General features: G+C 39.2%; 1 protein-coding gene across 2 annotated transcripts; it reads right to left on the reverse strand.

The window, feature by feature from the left end:
• Positions 1–151: 151 nt before the first annotated feature.
• Positions 152–13,045, reverse strand: ulk1a (unc-51 like autophagy activating kinase 1a). Of its 2 annotated transcripts, none has more exons than XM_058071594.1 (27): positions 12,531–13,045; positions 12,364–12,456; positions 11,922–11,963; positions 10,697–10,729; positions 10,574–10,610; positions 9,547–9,720; positions 9,333–9,406; positions 9,153–9,254; positions 7,750–7,808; positions 6,406–6,488; positions 6,208–6,258; positions 6,033–6,121; positions 5,782–5,941; positions 5,624–5,684; positions 5,205–5,294; positions 4,390–4,506; positions 4,157–4,293; positions 3,904–4,004; positions 3,005–3,111; positions 2,797–2,912; positions 2,562–2,684; positions 2,144–2,289; positions 1,874–2,049; positions 1,663–1,781; positions 1,354–1,511; positions 1,134–1,269; positions 152–1,059 (listed from the first exon to the last, which is right to left on the reverse strand). In XM_058071594.1, the coding sequence occupies exons 1-27, from the start codon at positions 12,618–12,620 to the stop codon at positions 1,016–1,018; spliced, it is 2,718 nt and encodes a 905-aa protein (XP_057927577.1). In that variant the 5' UTR covers positions 12,621–13,045; the 3' UTR covers positions 152–1,015. The 2 variants fall into 2 exon arrangements, with proteins under 2 accessions (XP_057927577.1, XP_057927576.1); XM_058071593.1 differs by having other exon boundaries at positions 1,874–2,052.
• Positions 13,046–14,060: the final 1,015 nt, after the last annotated feature.

Raw genomic sequence — 14,060 nt, forward strand, 5'->3', positions numbered from 1 at the left:
TTGCTTGCGATGAACACATTTCACATGTATCAATGCAGTCTTTTTTCAAATTGTTGTAGATTTAGTTGGCAGTTTCAACACCGTGGATGTTTCATTGCACTGTACTACAACAACATACGGAAAAAAATTTATAGGACACTGGAGTGGATTTTAAAAGCGGTTTCAATAATAAATATTTATTTTCATAACAATGTAATTACTATGCTTCAACAACATGCTTTCGCAACACTGACCATCATAAAATCTGTAGAAAATGCAAATGAAACACGGGAAGAAAATTACATGTCAATGTTTCTAGCAAAATATCTTCACATACAATGTATACAACCTTCAAGTGAAAGCAGTGTACATTTTTTTAAGCAATGTACACTCACACACACAAACAAAACATGTGCCATGCAGTAAATACAATGCAGTTGAGTCACAAAAGTATCAGAAGAAAGTATCAAAAAATCAGTTGAGTCACAAAAGTAACATTTGCATGAAGTTAAGTCTCCTAAATTTAATCATACATAATTACGTGTGAACGCAATTTGAGTTTTCAGTGAAGACAGAAGGCACATATACTGTATAGTCTTTGGTCATTTCATTCTGTGTCTTTTTACTCAATTTGTCACTTAACAGTTCAGTAAACATCACATATACTAACCTTTGTTTCAAGTACAACTTATGTTTTGGGCGATTCTATGTGCCAAACATTAACTAACAACACAGTGAACTTTGGTAATGAAAACAAATATAGATCAAAACATCAAACAGTCATAACAAAAATCTCACTTCAAGATCATGCCCAAGGAAGTCCAGTCTTCTTTGTGCATATAAGAAATTTCAACCGTTTACTGGACTATGTGCTCGGAGTAGGCGCTCAAGTGTTTATTCCCTTGAGGAATATAAAAGTGCTAGTGTATATCAACAGTCTTGGAGGCTCTACCTTCACATTCTATATCATTACAAGGAAGTCAATGAGGAATGACAACACATTTTCTCTGAAGGCAGAAGCACGACTCTTGGACTGTTAGATTTGCAGAGCAGAGAGGCGACGTTCAATACATTGCTTGCCTGGGAAAACAGAGATGGAGAATTTAACATTCATATTTTGATGGAAGCGAAAAGCCCTCTGTGTTTTCACATACATTTTTCTATCCTGTGAATATCTTTTTGATCTGTGACGAATCGAGACAGACCCTCCAACAGCAAGAGAGCTTTATGGTAGCGCTGTACTATTCCTGTACCGCAGTGGAACATCTCATCTAAAGCTGCAGACTGTACCTGAATGCAAGTAGAAAACACATAAGGTTGAGATAAGGATGTGGAGCGAGTAACATACTTTTTGAGACCGACGGTGGAGCCTACCATCTGCACAGAGTGGCAATAGATGAGCTTCTCTGCTGTGAGTCCATTGAAGCGATCCATAAGCTTTTGCTTGTCCAACAGGAAAGTCTGTAACCGATTGCTGAGGGAGCGACAGCATGTAACACAGCCCTTGTACAACTCATTCAGCTTCTTAATCACTGCATTCATGAGAGATAGAATACACACACAAACATCAATATTGTTATACTGACCCATTGTCTAATATTCTCACCAGGCTACAAATAAATAAATGCTTAACATATTATAAATCATATATTTCCTTTTTGAGAAGTTTACACTATCAACTACCTTCTTTGACTGCTGATGAAGGAAGCAGTCGACCTTGCTGGATATGTTCTTTAGATCCGTGCAGAGCTGTCGACAAACACTCCACTGCCTTCATGTACAACACTAACTGTTCTGCGTAGCTGGAACAAAACAAAACCACAAGGCATTCTCAAAGATTTGTCAGAAGTCTTGAGTGCTGGGGAAATCTTACAAATCACACTGTAGTACATACCTCCATTCTCGACTTAAGAGGCTGATCTGATCTGTCACCAAACTGTGTTCTAGAAAAGAAACTTCGAGGCAGCTGACAGGATCCAGCGCCGTCGCGTCTTTTGAAGAAGCCAATTCCATGATACAGTGCACAAAAGCCAGTGTGAACTGAAGGTCACTCAGGGCATCTGTATGGGCCTGCTGTGAAAAAAATACAAATACATGAATCACAGTGAATACTCAACGTTGTCAAGTATTATGTTGATATGGAAGTCTGCTCCATACTTCGTACCTCCATTAGTGTATCTTCTGGAAGCTCAGGAGGATAAAAGAACAGACTGTGTGGAGTAGCATCCATAGATTCAGTGTCACTGGTTGGACGACTTCTTTGATGACAAGTATTTAATAGCCATTGTGATGTAACATAGCTGGGTGAACCTGCATTAAAAAAAAACAAACACACACACACAACTGAGCTCCAGACAGAAAACAGCTTAGGGGCACTTGGAAAATTTGGCAAATGTAAATGAATCATGAGCAAATATTTGAAGTTTAATAATACATGTTATCAACACCTAATACTGTATGGCAATGGTGCATCTAAAATTGTGGTCATCAAAAATATCCATGTCAAAATGTGATTGTTTTCTTTTTAGGGCATAAACATCAGCACAACCCCCTATAAGCCAGTCAAAGTCACTCCAAAATACCTGTTAGCATCCTTGGTAGCATAATATCAGGAGAGGTTCCGCTGGCTGGGGAACCCATGGTGAAAACAGGAGTTGGTGGGCTAGCTGACAGAGGAAGACCTGTATGACAGCCACTAGGCGGCGCTGTGGGTTTGAAAGAAGTAGGGTTTATATGACAGGGTTCTATTACATGTTACTGTTTAGATAATCAAATGGCTGTCTGTGCCTATAAAGATAAAATATTGTTTTAATGTACCTGCAATGTCCATGCTGCTTTCACAGTAGAGGCTCTCATTACTTCTCTGTTCAAGAAGTTGAGCTCCAAATGCAGCTTTCAGCAGCATGTCCGACAGTCTGCTGATGCTCTGTGATCTGACCATTCAGAGCACAGCAAGATTAACATTTAATAATTGGCTTATCTTTTACCTGTTCTTACTACTGGCACAATAACAACTTGTTCTGACCTTTTAAATGGCCCCTTTCTGTTGGTGGGTTTCCTGCTGTAGTTGGTGTGGGTAGCAGCAGTCAGGCGAGGACTATGTAGGTCTGACATTGTCCTGCATGAATTTCCCTGTTTGTGAAGAACAAAAGTTAAGACAAGGAGTTGTGGTCTCCTATAGAGCAGCTACACACAATAACTGGCACAGAAAACTTTTTACATTTTGCAGAATCTGCACCTATTCCAGCTGTATGTCCCTTGATTTGTGCTTCCTGCCAAAACCGCATCTGGGCATGCCCACTCTGTGATTGGTCACACACCCAAAGTGCTTCCTAATATGAACCATATAAGGAAGTCCACCTCTCTGTGACATAACAAAGGTGCAGTTTTACCACGCCTTTTTCAAACTGAGCGTTTTGACCCATCCAGAACTTCTTTCAGGGCTCACTTCTAAATGCGCAAACCTCATTATCTGAAACTTTGGCATCGTTTAACGGGAGTATACAACATTCAAACTACATTTATAGGTCAGAAATATGGAAAAAGCAGAATAGGTCCCCTAGGTTGTCTCATGTCCCTGCAGAGATCCCACAGCCTGCTTGTAAAAGTTGAGCAATGTGGTGTAAACAAAGAATAATGGGAGTGTAAAGGTGACTACTGATTGTTATTTCATGTATACAGGCCTCTAAAAAGTGTTACAAAAAACATATTTAGAAGGTCATGAAAATGTTTTCTATGCCAGGTCAGGTCTGAAAACTAATGATCTGCAATAAATGAGAGAATACTGTACTGTATAATCTACACAATGTCCTTTTGGGCCTTTAAGCTATTTAATTCTGCTATGGTTATCATTGTATATTATTATAAATACATTTCATTTCCCTGATGGGAGTAATATGTGATATAATGAATGAAGAGTCTGACCTTATGGCAGAGACTTTCCCTCTTATCAGGTGACTCTGTGGGGCATCCAGTTCTTGTACTGAGGGGTAGGGTCTGCTCTGAAGTCTTTGGTGTAGTTCCCACTATATTGCAGAACATTATAGGGATGAACCAGTAGCAAATAATTGTGGCATTCATACACACTTGTTTGAATAATAATCAAAAATCACCAAAACAGAATGAAAAGAGCCTAGGCATGATGAAAGGATCATGTCAAGAGTATGGAAATGCCTACCAAGGGGAGAATACTGCTGTGCCTGGGATCCTCTACTAGTTGGCCTTGAGGAGTAGAGGGCACAGCATGAATCAGGAGAGGCATGTCTTTCACGTGGTGAAGAACTTTCGTTGTAGCCAGCATAACACAGCCGAACCCTGGACAATATGTGGAACAGACACACAGAGAAGAAGTAGTAGTAGTGGGGAGGATCAATTTCTGGTGAAATTACACAGCGGAGTGGTTCTACTTACCCAGTGGAGCCATTTGATCCTGTAGGTTGGAGGTTCTGCTCCAGACGCTGGTAGTTTTGGATCTGAGTTGGGACGGGAATAGGCTCTGAATGGCTGCCAGCACGCAAAGCAGACTTGCTACATGGATGAAAGGGCAAGACAGAAATATGATGAAATATTCAAGCCCCAAGTTGTGTTTTTCCATTTGTGTTCATTTTGTGTTTATGGTGAATGACAAATGATCAGTGACATGTAAAATAACAACACTTTCCTCAAACGCTTTTAATTCAGTATCAGCGTGATGTTTTCATGCAATGATGGATAAATCTTTATTGGCTTCCATTGCATGTTTACTTCTGACATATGATTGTTGCCTTTTTATCTACAAATGTGCAATACCAGGGCACGCATTCTACTGCCAGGTTATGTTTTCACAAATCACATAACACACAACTTTTTGTGCATATGCAAGGTATATAGATGATAGAGACCCCTGGTTTCCAATTGCAGAGTCTACATGTGGTAATCCGATCCTTAAACAGTCAAACATGATCAAATTCAAAAACTAGTTTCAACTGAATTCATGCAATAATTTGTTGTTTTTGTTTTTAAAATGTAATACATCAACGGTAACAGTGCCAAAAGAACAGAAAGCAAATATATATATATATTTTTTAAACAAAATCAAACGTGACTTATTTGGTTTGTTATAGCTATTGGGTAGAAATAGAAATAATAAACTTTGCCATGGCCTACTTTTTGTGTATTACCGAAATTGCTATACTCTTTCTGACTTCAACCCATCAGAATGCAGATGAAGGCTTGATTGCTCTTACCCAGCAGGCTTGGAACGACCCTGCAGCAAGGGAGAGGATGGAGGTGTTCTACCCATAGCTCCAAGACCTCTCTCAGCAATCAATGAGCATCTGATGTGAGAATAAGAACAACATTTCTAAGCATATATTCAATGATAAAAAGAATATTGCTCACTAAGAGGGGGAGAAACACAGCAAAAGTTGGATAGAACGTGTTTAATGTGAACGTACTTAATGTGAGTACCGTCCGGAAAAAACGAAGAGAGCCAAAGAAACAAGGTCATAAGATTATTGTTTTTCTTTTTATTATCAATTTTAATACACATTGGTAATTATAAAAGTCACCTCCCTATTAAAACGAGATTGTCTCTGGAGTTAAGTAAAAATGTCAATATTTAAAATAGTGACAAGAATACAGCAACTTCAAATGTCCGACTCACCCACTGTACAGCAGGCAACTCTCAATGGGTGACCCGACTTCTGCCTCACATGTATACTCACCTGTAAAGCATGGACGCAAACAATTAAAACATAAAGGCAATTTGTTTTACAATTGATTAGTTAGTGACTACATGAAAAGGTGAGTGTAAGATCTTACAGTGTGACTCGGGATGAACCATTACATAGTCTTCTGTGTAAGATGAATTGTTCCTGCCGTCTTGATTGGCTATTTCTTTCAAATGGAAGCCAACTGTGTTCTGCACAGGAGAATTTGTCAACCTGGTCTGAAGGTTATGATGCCTCTCTCCATTTGAAAGCTGAAAAATTGTTTAATTCAGTAAAATGAATTTCATTTTTTAAGACCATTTTTGAAAGTAGATATTTGTCAAGGAAGAGCGGACTACCCACTTGAGGAGAGGCTGAATGGGATGTAGAGGAGCTGCTAGAGGAACTTGCTGTGTCAGAACTGGGATAGAAGCATAGTGGAGCTGGAGAGCCTGTCCAAAAACAAGTAAATGTGTGCCTTAGGATGGTGAATACAGCATCCAAATTTGCATTAAACCAAACTAGAGCAACTACATACACTTCCTTGCAGCTGAGCCTGTCTCCAAGAAAGAATGGTGGAAAAACTCATCTGAAAATGCAAATACACAATCATAATTGCAGCATGAACAAGCCCACAGACAGCAAAGATTTTGGTATTCAATTATTGCATCTCCAGAAAATTGAATACCAGAATTATAAAAGATTGTGATTTTTAAAATGAAAAAGGCAAATTTACCAAAGCTGATCCGATCCTTGTGGTTTCTCTGAAGAAGTCCCAACAGTAGCTGCCTTAGGTTACTTGAAGTTTCCTTTGGGATGCTGAAGAAATACATTTTTTTGATTTACATTACAAAACACCACTAATTGTATATGAGAGAAAACATGAACTGATTATTGGCCCATCGATAGATGTTGAAACACACAAAACCACTATTGTGTTTATTCTGAATGTAATGTGTCCAAAAGCATCAAAGCTTTGTCTCATTTGTCATTCTATGCTGCAGTGTGTTCACAGCACGCGATCAAGGACAACATATTTAGGCCAAATCTGTTTCTGAACACCCAAGTGAACTGTAAAATACAGTATTCCAATTTCTATCTAGTCTACAGCTTCAGAACAAAACAACTGGGCATTAAGATCAGTGACTAGCAAGCTGTGTGTTTATGTCTCGGTGGAACTTTGTGGGTCACGTGGAAAATCATTGCAGTGCAGACAAGGAGATGGCTGCTCAGAGCAAGTTATATATAGATCCCCCTCCCCCTAACCCCCTAAAGGAAACAACAAACTATGCCTTCTCATGCACAAACATGCCCTTATCACTGGCTTTATCACAGCAGTGGATAAGCAAGCCTGAAAGCCACATAAAATGACCTTGTGCAAGATGTCAAAAAACGCACAATTCCAATTTAAGACAGAAGCAGTAGTAGTAAGTACCTTTGGTCGACAGATATAGCAGACACTATCTGCTCGCCTTTGTTTATAAAGACATTATAATGGGAATGTCGATAAATGTAGCTTGTTGTTCTAAGTCTGTACAGTAGATGTCATCGTAACTGTACTTTTTGACACACCTGGGACTAGTCTGCCAGGGAATACGTAGCAGGAGGAATCAGTGTTGGCAAATTAGCATTTTTTTGCCATATTTAGTGAGTATTCGGACTCTAGATTGTGTTTAAAATAAAAAGCAACTACCGACAAATCTAGGGACTTTTTCTGGTCTAATTGGACACTTTTGGAGACTAAGAGGAAAGCATGTCTTGCTCTTCTCAACAAGCAGCGAGTCCTGCTATGGGCAGGCGGCACCATCTTGCTTGTGACAGAGTAAAGTTTGTTTAGATGTTTAAAAACATTTGATGTGCTGTTCCCGGTTTTGCTCACTTTTTGTCTCTCCTGCAGGGTTCCTAAAAATTACATGCACGTGCGCAATGGCCAATTTTGCAAATTAGACGACGTCATCTCATCCCCCTGCCCCATCTGCATGCAGTCCTATTGAAAACACTGAAACCACAGTATTTCATCTTATTGCTAAAAGTGCATGTGTGCATGTACAGTAGATAGCTTGTGCAAAGGTGCACCAACCTTGGTACGAGGGTCCTGTTACATTCATAGAAGAGGCGGAGCTCCTGCGGTGTGTTCGCCTATACAAAATTACATTTAAAAGGGAAAGGTATTATACATAAACACTCCAAATCCTGGTTGTATGCAAAACTGCATAATTTTATATTTTAATTTACAGTTCAATTTCTGTGAAAGTCTCTGTGAATGGTTAAGGCTGTTAACTAAAAAAAAACTACATTGCATTTAAACAAGAAGAATTTACTAATCCATTGATCTGCCAAAACTAAAATCTCCATTGTCAAGCCTTTAGAACAGGAGTTGGCAAACTGCGGCCCACCAAGCGTTTCAGTATTTCTTTTAACATACAAACTGGCAACATGACTTCCAAGTCGTATGTGTCAAGTCAAACCCTTGTCCAAAATAATTTAGATAAGGCAGACAGGAAAAAAATAAATACAAAGATAAATAAAAATAAAAAATACTTTTCATAGCCCTCAGTAAGGAAATAATAAATTTTCGTTGTAACTAGCACGTTATTTTACTAAATTAAACACGGGAGATCAGGTGGGGAAAATCTAAACCGGAAGTGGGAATCAGTTTTAAGCGCACCTGGGCGTCTGCATTAGGGCACTTCCTTTCTCAGCAGGTAAGGCTGCAGACAAGTGGTGTCTTATTTACTTATTATAACAACAAAACTGTAAAATTAAATTACATAGTTTGATGTGGTCTGACGTTTAAAGTCCTCCTGACAAACAGCTGATAGATAAAATTAGACAAATAATTCAAGGAAAATTATAAGCATAAAATAGTGTGTGTGTGTGTATTTAATATATGTTCTGGCCCCCCGGACAATTTTGTTAACTTAATGCGGCCCACAAGTCAAAATATTTGCCCACCCCTGCTCTAGAAGAATGACCTCCTTAATTACAGAATGTTACTTCCCCAACTGACAATACATGGTAGTGAAATGTGCTTCAAAATCAACCCATAAATAAAAGTGGAGGCAATCTAGAAAGCATTTCATCCGAGCAGCCAAAGTAATAAGCAGGGTTGTGTAACAGTATTTACTCAAGGTTCTGAGAAATGGCTCACGGCCACTTGTTCACCCCCCACCCCACCCTGTAAACAAGGATCTTTCCGAATGATCATTCAATATTTTCCACATAGCAGAGACCAGGGAGGGTGTCAGCCAGCTGCTCAGTCATAGCTCGTGTTTCTATGCTTCGAAAAACATGCATCATGTTCGGTTTTGCGTTGACAATAAGGAGAACAGCACTTCTAGGAACCTAGCACCTCTAAAAGCAGATTCACGAGGGCTTATGTAATGAGAGACCTTTGCAAACACTTTTTCAAATAAATGTACGTAGGAGAGTGACGTTAACATGTTTGTACATGCTGACGTGCATGTTTTTTAGATTACTCACATGAAATGGGGCCTTTCCAGTGAGACACTGGTAGATTATGGTACCTATGCTCCACAGATCAGCTTTGGCATCATAATTCTGGGACATGATGACCTCAGGAGCCTGTGCCCAGACAATTTAGAAGCTGAGTGTCATTACAACACTATAGCACAGGTAATATGAAGAAACCTTCAAACTCACCATGTACATAGGAGAGCCACACAATGTTGCTGCCATCGTGTTTGTCTGAAGATGACGTGCAAAGCCGAAGTCAGCTGCAGGAGGTGAGAGAATTTGAGGGATTATCAGTGCATTGCACTCTGTGTGTGCATGTGCTGTGTTTCATGTTTCATCCCATGTTTTGGGAGGACAGAAGTGCGTCGGCCTATGTAAATCTGCTGAGTGAAGCCTTTACCTATCTTAACGCAGGTGTTGATGGAACTAGACCTCCTTCCCATTGGGTGGCACAGCAAAATGTTCTGGGGTTTCAGGTCTCTGTGAAGAATGCCTTTGCTTTGCAGAACCTTCATGGCCTGAGCAATCTGCTGGAAGAACACTCGGATTGTGTCCTCACTTAACGTCCCCTTAGCTGAGGGAAAAACATTTTTTGAATGAATTTCCTGGGGTGCTAGTAAACATGCTGGAATGGATCATGAACCTACACTAAGTTCAGGACTGAGAATGTTTAACAGCTACTCTACATTTACCCAATGTATTGATGCCGTAAACACATCAGGACTGTACTTTGTGGAAGAGAATTTTGTTTACAATGGCTCCTCATTTGGATATTATTGCAAAGGCTGCTGTGTTTTTCCATTAGAGGACAAGGATAAGTGTGTGACAGATGGGTGAGGTCATGTGGGTGCTCTGTGAGCCAATGTGCTTCTGTGGCGTGCTGCAAATAGCTGGCTGTGGCTCCTGGCAGGGACACAAAACAGTCAAGTCTACAAAATAAGAGACAGCGACAGAATGACACCAGCACTTTACCTCAGCATTTGAACAACGACACTGACGGCCTAGATTTAGTCAATGAAAAACTCAGCAGCAGCATCATCATACTTGTTTGAAACCCGAGTCAGGGAACCTTTTTAGTAAGAAATGTTGATCTGTGGTGCAATCACATACTGCAGTACTTTCAGGTCAAAGGCAAGAATAATTACAGCCAGTCTTTTTATGGTTTCTAATAAACATTACATTACAAGCCAATTCTTATGGTTAACTTTAATCTTGGTCAGGGATATTAGTGATAATTTGCTTAAGAACTTGTGGGAACATTTAATCTGCAACCCTCAAACCACGGAAAACAGCAAAGCCTCTTAAAAGCCACAATGACCTGCTGACGTTGGAGCAAGCTGCTCCAAACTCCTTCCACAACACAACCAATCTTGTGTCATGTACTGAGAATGACCAAGCGGTGATACAAGCTATATTAAGGTACTTACAGTGAAGATACTCAGCCAGGTCACCTCCATTGCAGTACTGTCAAGATAAGGCAAGTCATCAGGAACAACATTTTCTTCCAAAATATGTAAAAGTACATTCTTGCAAGTTGTAACATACTGTACCTCCATTACTAGATACACACATCCTCCTATTTCCTGAGGACAAAAACAAATAAAGAGTTAAATTTGTAAGACAAATGCACAAAATCCATTTTAGAATGATAAATCAGTGTTTCCCATACATTTAGTCATTTGTGACAGATCGCCACAAACACAATTGGACCGCCACAGATAGATTTTTTTCACAGATTTGGCACTGAACACTAAACATTACAATTGGACGCTTTTTTTTAAAATAAATCTCAGAATGGTGTTTGGATACAATTAGGCAAATTAGATGATCATCTAATCCTACCCAAGCAAAGCCACAGATGGATTGCAGCTCTGTGGGAAACACTATAAATATCTAATTGTTGATTTTATTCTGACATCAAAAAAGAGGCCAACAATATCACAAACAGGGCCTGAAATAACACAATTTTGAACCAACAGGTGTCTGAAATCCAACACAGAAAAAGTCACACATGAGGTGAAGTCAAAAGATGGAGTACTACAAAGGTGCCAAGTATATGGTGTCTATCCTTTTTGACAGATATATATATATATATATATATATACACACACACACAGGCACACACGCACAGTATATATCGTCCATGTAAGAGGTTAACAGGTGAGCACTGTCCAGAAAAGTCTCTTGACCTAGAGTCTCATTGTATAATCTCAAGGCATGTCAGTGTGCATCTGGTGTGAGCTGATACTTTATAAGCCATTGTTTAACTAGCTACACCCTGCCACCTGTCACAAAAGAGAGGTTCGCTCGCACAATTCTGGTTGTCTAGGAAAGTGTAAAGCCATTCATTCACACAAACTCACAGGTGGGCAAATTATTTATGTCCTATATCCCAGCTTTGAAGGACGGACTTTTATGTGTGTGGAAGGTATACTGTACAATGTAAACAAAATGATTACAAATTAAGCTGTTAGATGTTTGAAAGAGCCCCAAACAATACATACATATACAATACATATCCATATCTATATATTGACCGTGCATGTGTGGGTTTTGTCCGGGTACTCCGGTTTCCTCCCACATTCCAAAAACATGCTAGGTTAATTGGTGACTCCAAATTGTCCATAGGTATGAATGTGAGTGTGAATGGTTGTTTGTCTATATGTGCCCTGTGATTGGCTGGCCACCAGTCCAGGGTGTACCCCACGCTTTGCAAAGTGTTCGAAGAGGTATTGAGCTGAAAAACAAAATATATAATAAAAATAAAATACCCACCTGACAGTCCAATAGTCTGACTATATTCTTGTGTTTGAGTTCCTGGAGAAATGTAAAAAAAAAAAGTTTAATTATCTGAAAAACCTATTGTGAGTCATTTCTTTTATGGATATGAACCCAATCAACCATATACACATTCAGGTGCAGTTCCTACAAGATTACTAGTGAGATCATGGACACAAACAGCAATGATGCAAAGTCATTTTTATGCCATGTGCCAAACAGATGGTTCTGATGCCATCCCAATATTGACAGTGGTGTTCAGTATATAGAGCTTTTTTTAACAAACTAAAAATCAAAGGAACACACCCACATCCTTTGATTTGACACCCCAGTCATGGGGGTAGTACTTGCACATCATTTGAAGATTGCTATGATATGCTGTCATGCATTAACTATGCTGGAATGCATACACTGCCTCCAAAGAGACTACAGTTCTTACCTTTAGTATCTTTATTTCTTTTCCAAGTAGAGAATGGGATTTGGACAGATTTTTCTTGTTGATGCACTTGACAGCCACTTCCCACTCATGTTTCTTGACAAAGATATAACATTTTAGATGCAATGCATCAAACACACACATGTTAATGTCACTGATGTACAAAGTACCTCCTTATGTCGTCCTTTGAACACAACTGCAAAGGCACCGTGACCAATCAGGTCTTTCCTGCTGAACTCAAACCTCCCAACAGACTCCATGAGGAACCTTGAGCAAGTATCCAAGCAGGTCCTGGAAGCTCGGTCAATCACCACCGAGTGAGATATACGTACTAATTACAAAGCCTCCTCTGATGGTGGGGGATCCCATTTTAATGGACGCTGGTAGTGTCTTCGCATGGAACAAGCATTGTTTTTTTTTTACCACAACGTCGACGGCGCTCGTACAAAGTTGTCAGTGGACAAAAAGTTACCACGTGCGACAGGATGTCAACAATCACGAACCACCGAGGAGTGTATTTAATCTTTCAAAATTGCTCAGCTGCTTGTCGACCACATACACATAAGCTATAGAACCGCGTTACAACCGTCAAAAGTCTGTAATCAGTAGGAGCTCATTTATTAACTTGTGTCCTCCTCACCTTTTATCGCTCGGGTTCCCTGTTGTCATTCACGTTGCCATTGGGCATGCGCGAACCCAGTAGCAGCTGTCTGACGGCGGTGCCTTCAATGACACCTTGTAAATTATTTATTCAAGTGCATCTATGGTAAACAACATAATACAGGGGTATGTTTAGTTGAACTGTTACACATTCTAAAACTACAATAAAAAAAAACAGCAAAAACGACGGAGTTGAATTGTTGATACTAGTAATTATTTGTTTGTCACCTATCATACAAGATACAGGCTGTTTTCTGTTAACTTCTTAGAATATCGTCCAAATTAAAGAATATCAAAACGCCCTACATCCTTGGATTTTTACAATAGTATAAAGTGACAGTATCAGGTGACAGTTACCCGTACCACAAACATTTAAAAAGGAGCAACCACTCATATCCCTAATGTTCTTTGACAAGTGCAAATGCTGGAGCCTCAATAATAAGTTTATTTCAATAACCCTTCATCCAGGGGTCAATTAAAATGTCTATGACAAAACTGAACACATTTAAATATGTCACACCTGCAGGAGGTTATGATGTAAACTTGTTTTCGCAGAGACGTTGTGCAACTGCACTGACACCATGTGTTTCAGGCATTTGTCCCCAGGGATTCAACTGCTCATAATCAATCACAAACAAAACATTAGTATCATAGAAACCACCAACTTTGTTGTGTGTTTTAGCTGTCTCTATGTTTCCATATCAACTACAATGAGTCTTAGACACTCACATTCAAAAAAGTCACCTAAGGCTCACATGGGAACACTTCCAGATTTGTAATTTTTTTTTTGACAGGTTAAAAACAAAATTGCTTACACACTGTGCCGGATTAATATAGTTGCATCCAGATGGGAACATATCACTTAGAAGAGTGAAAACTGTTTAAAATCTATTCCAGTCTTGTACCCCTAAACCCCCTACTCCTGCATATTTAAAAAACATAAACATGTATATCTTAATTAATTCAAAATATTGAACATAATTAATTGTTTGATTATTTTATAGTAATTAATAGTAATTTATAGTAATTCCAGGGCTTGT

The sequence above is a fragment of the Doryrhamphus excisus genome, chromosome 4 (genome assembly GCF_030265055.1).
Source record: "Doryrhamphus excisus isolate RoL2022-K1 chromosome 4, RoL_Dexc_1.0, whole genome shotgun sequence".
Taxonomy (NCBI): Eukaryota; Metazoa; Chordata; class Actinopteri; order Syngnathiformes; family Syngnathidae; genus Doryrhamphus; species Doryrhamphus excisus.

Bases quoted from the DNA above. Each gene is read 5' to 3' on its own strand.
- ulk1a (XM_058071593.1), bottom strand. From the start codon at position 12,620: ATGGAGTCTGTTGGGAGGTTTGAGTTCAGCAGGAAAGACCTGATTGGT. The intron at 7,809-9,152 runs GTGAGTAATCTA...AATTTTGTATAG, and splicing joins CTGGAAAGGCCCCATTTCAT to GCGAACACACCGCAGGAGCT. The intron at 2,053-2,143 runs GTACGAAGTATG...TTTTTTTCACAG, and splicing joins CAGAAGATACACTAATGGAG to CAGGCCCATACAGATGCCCT.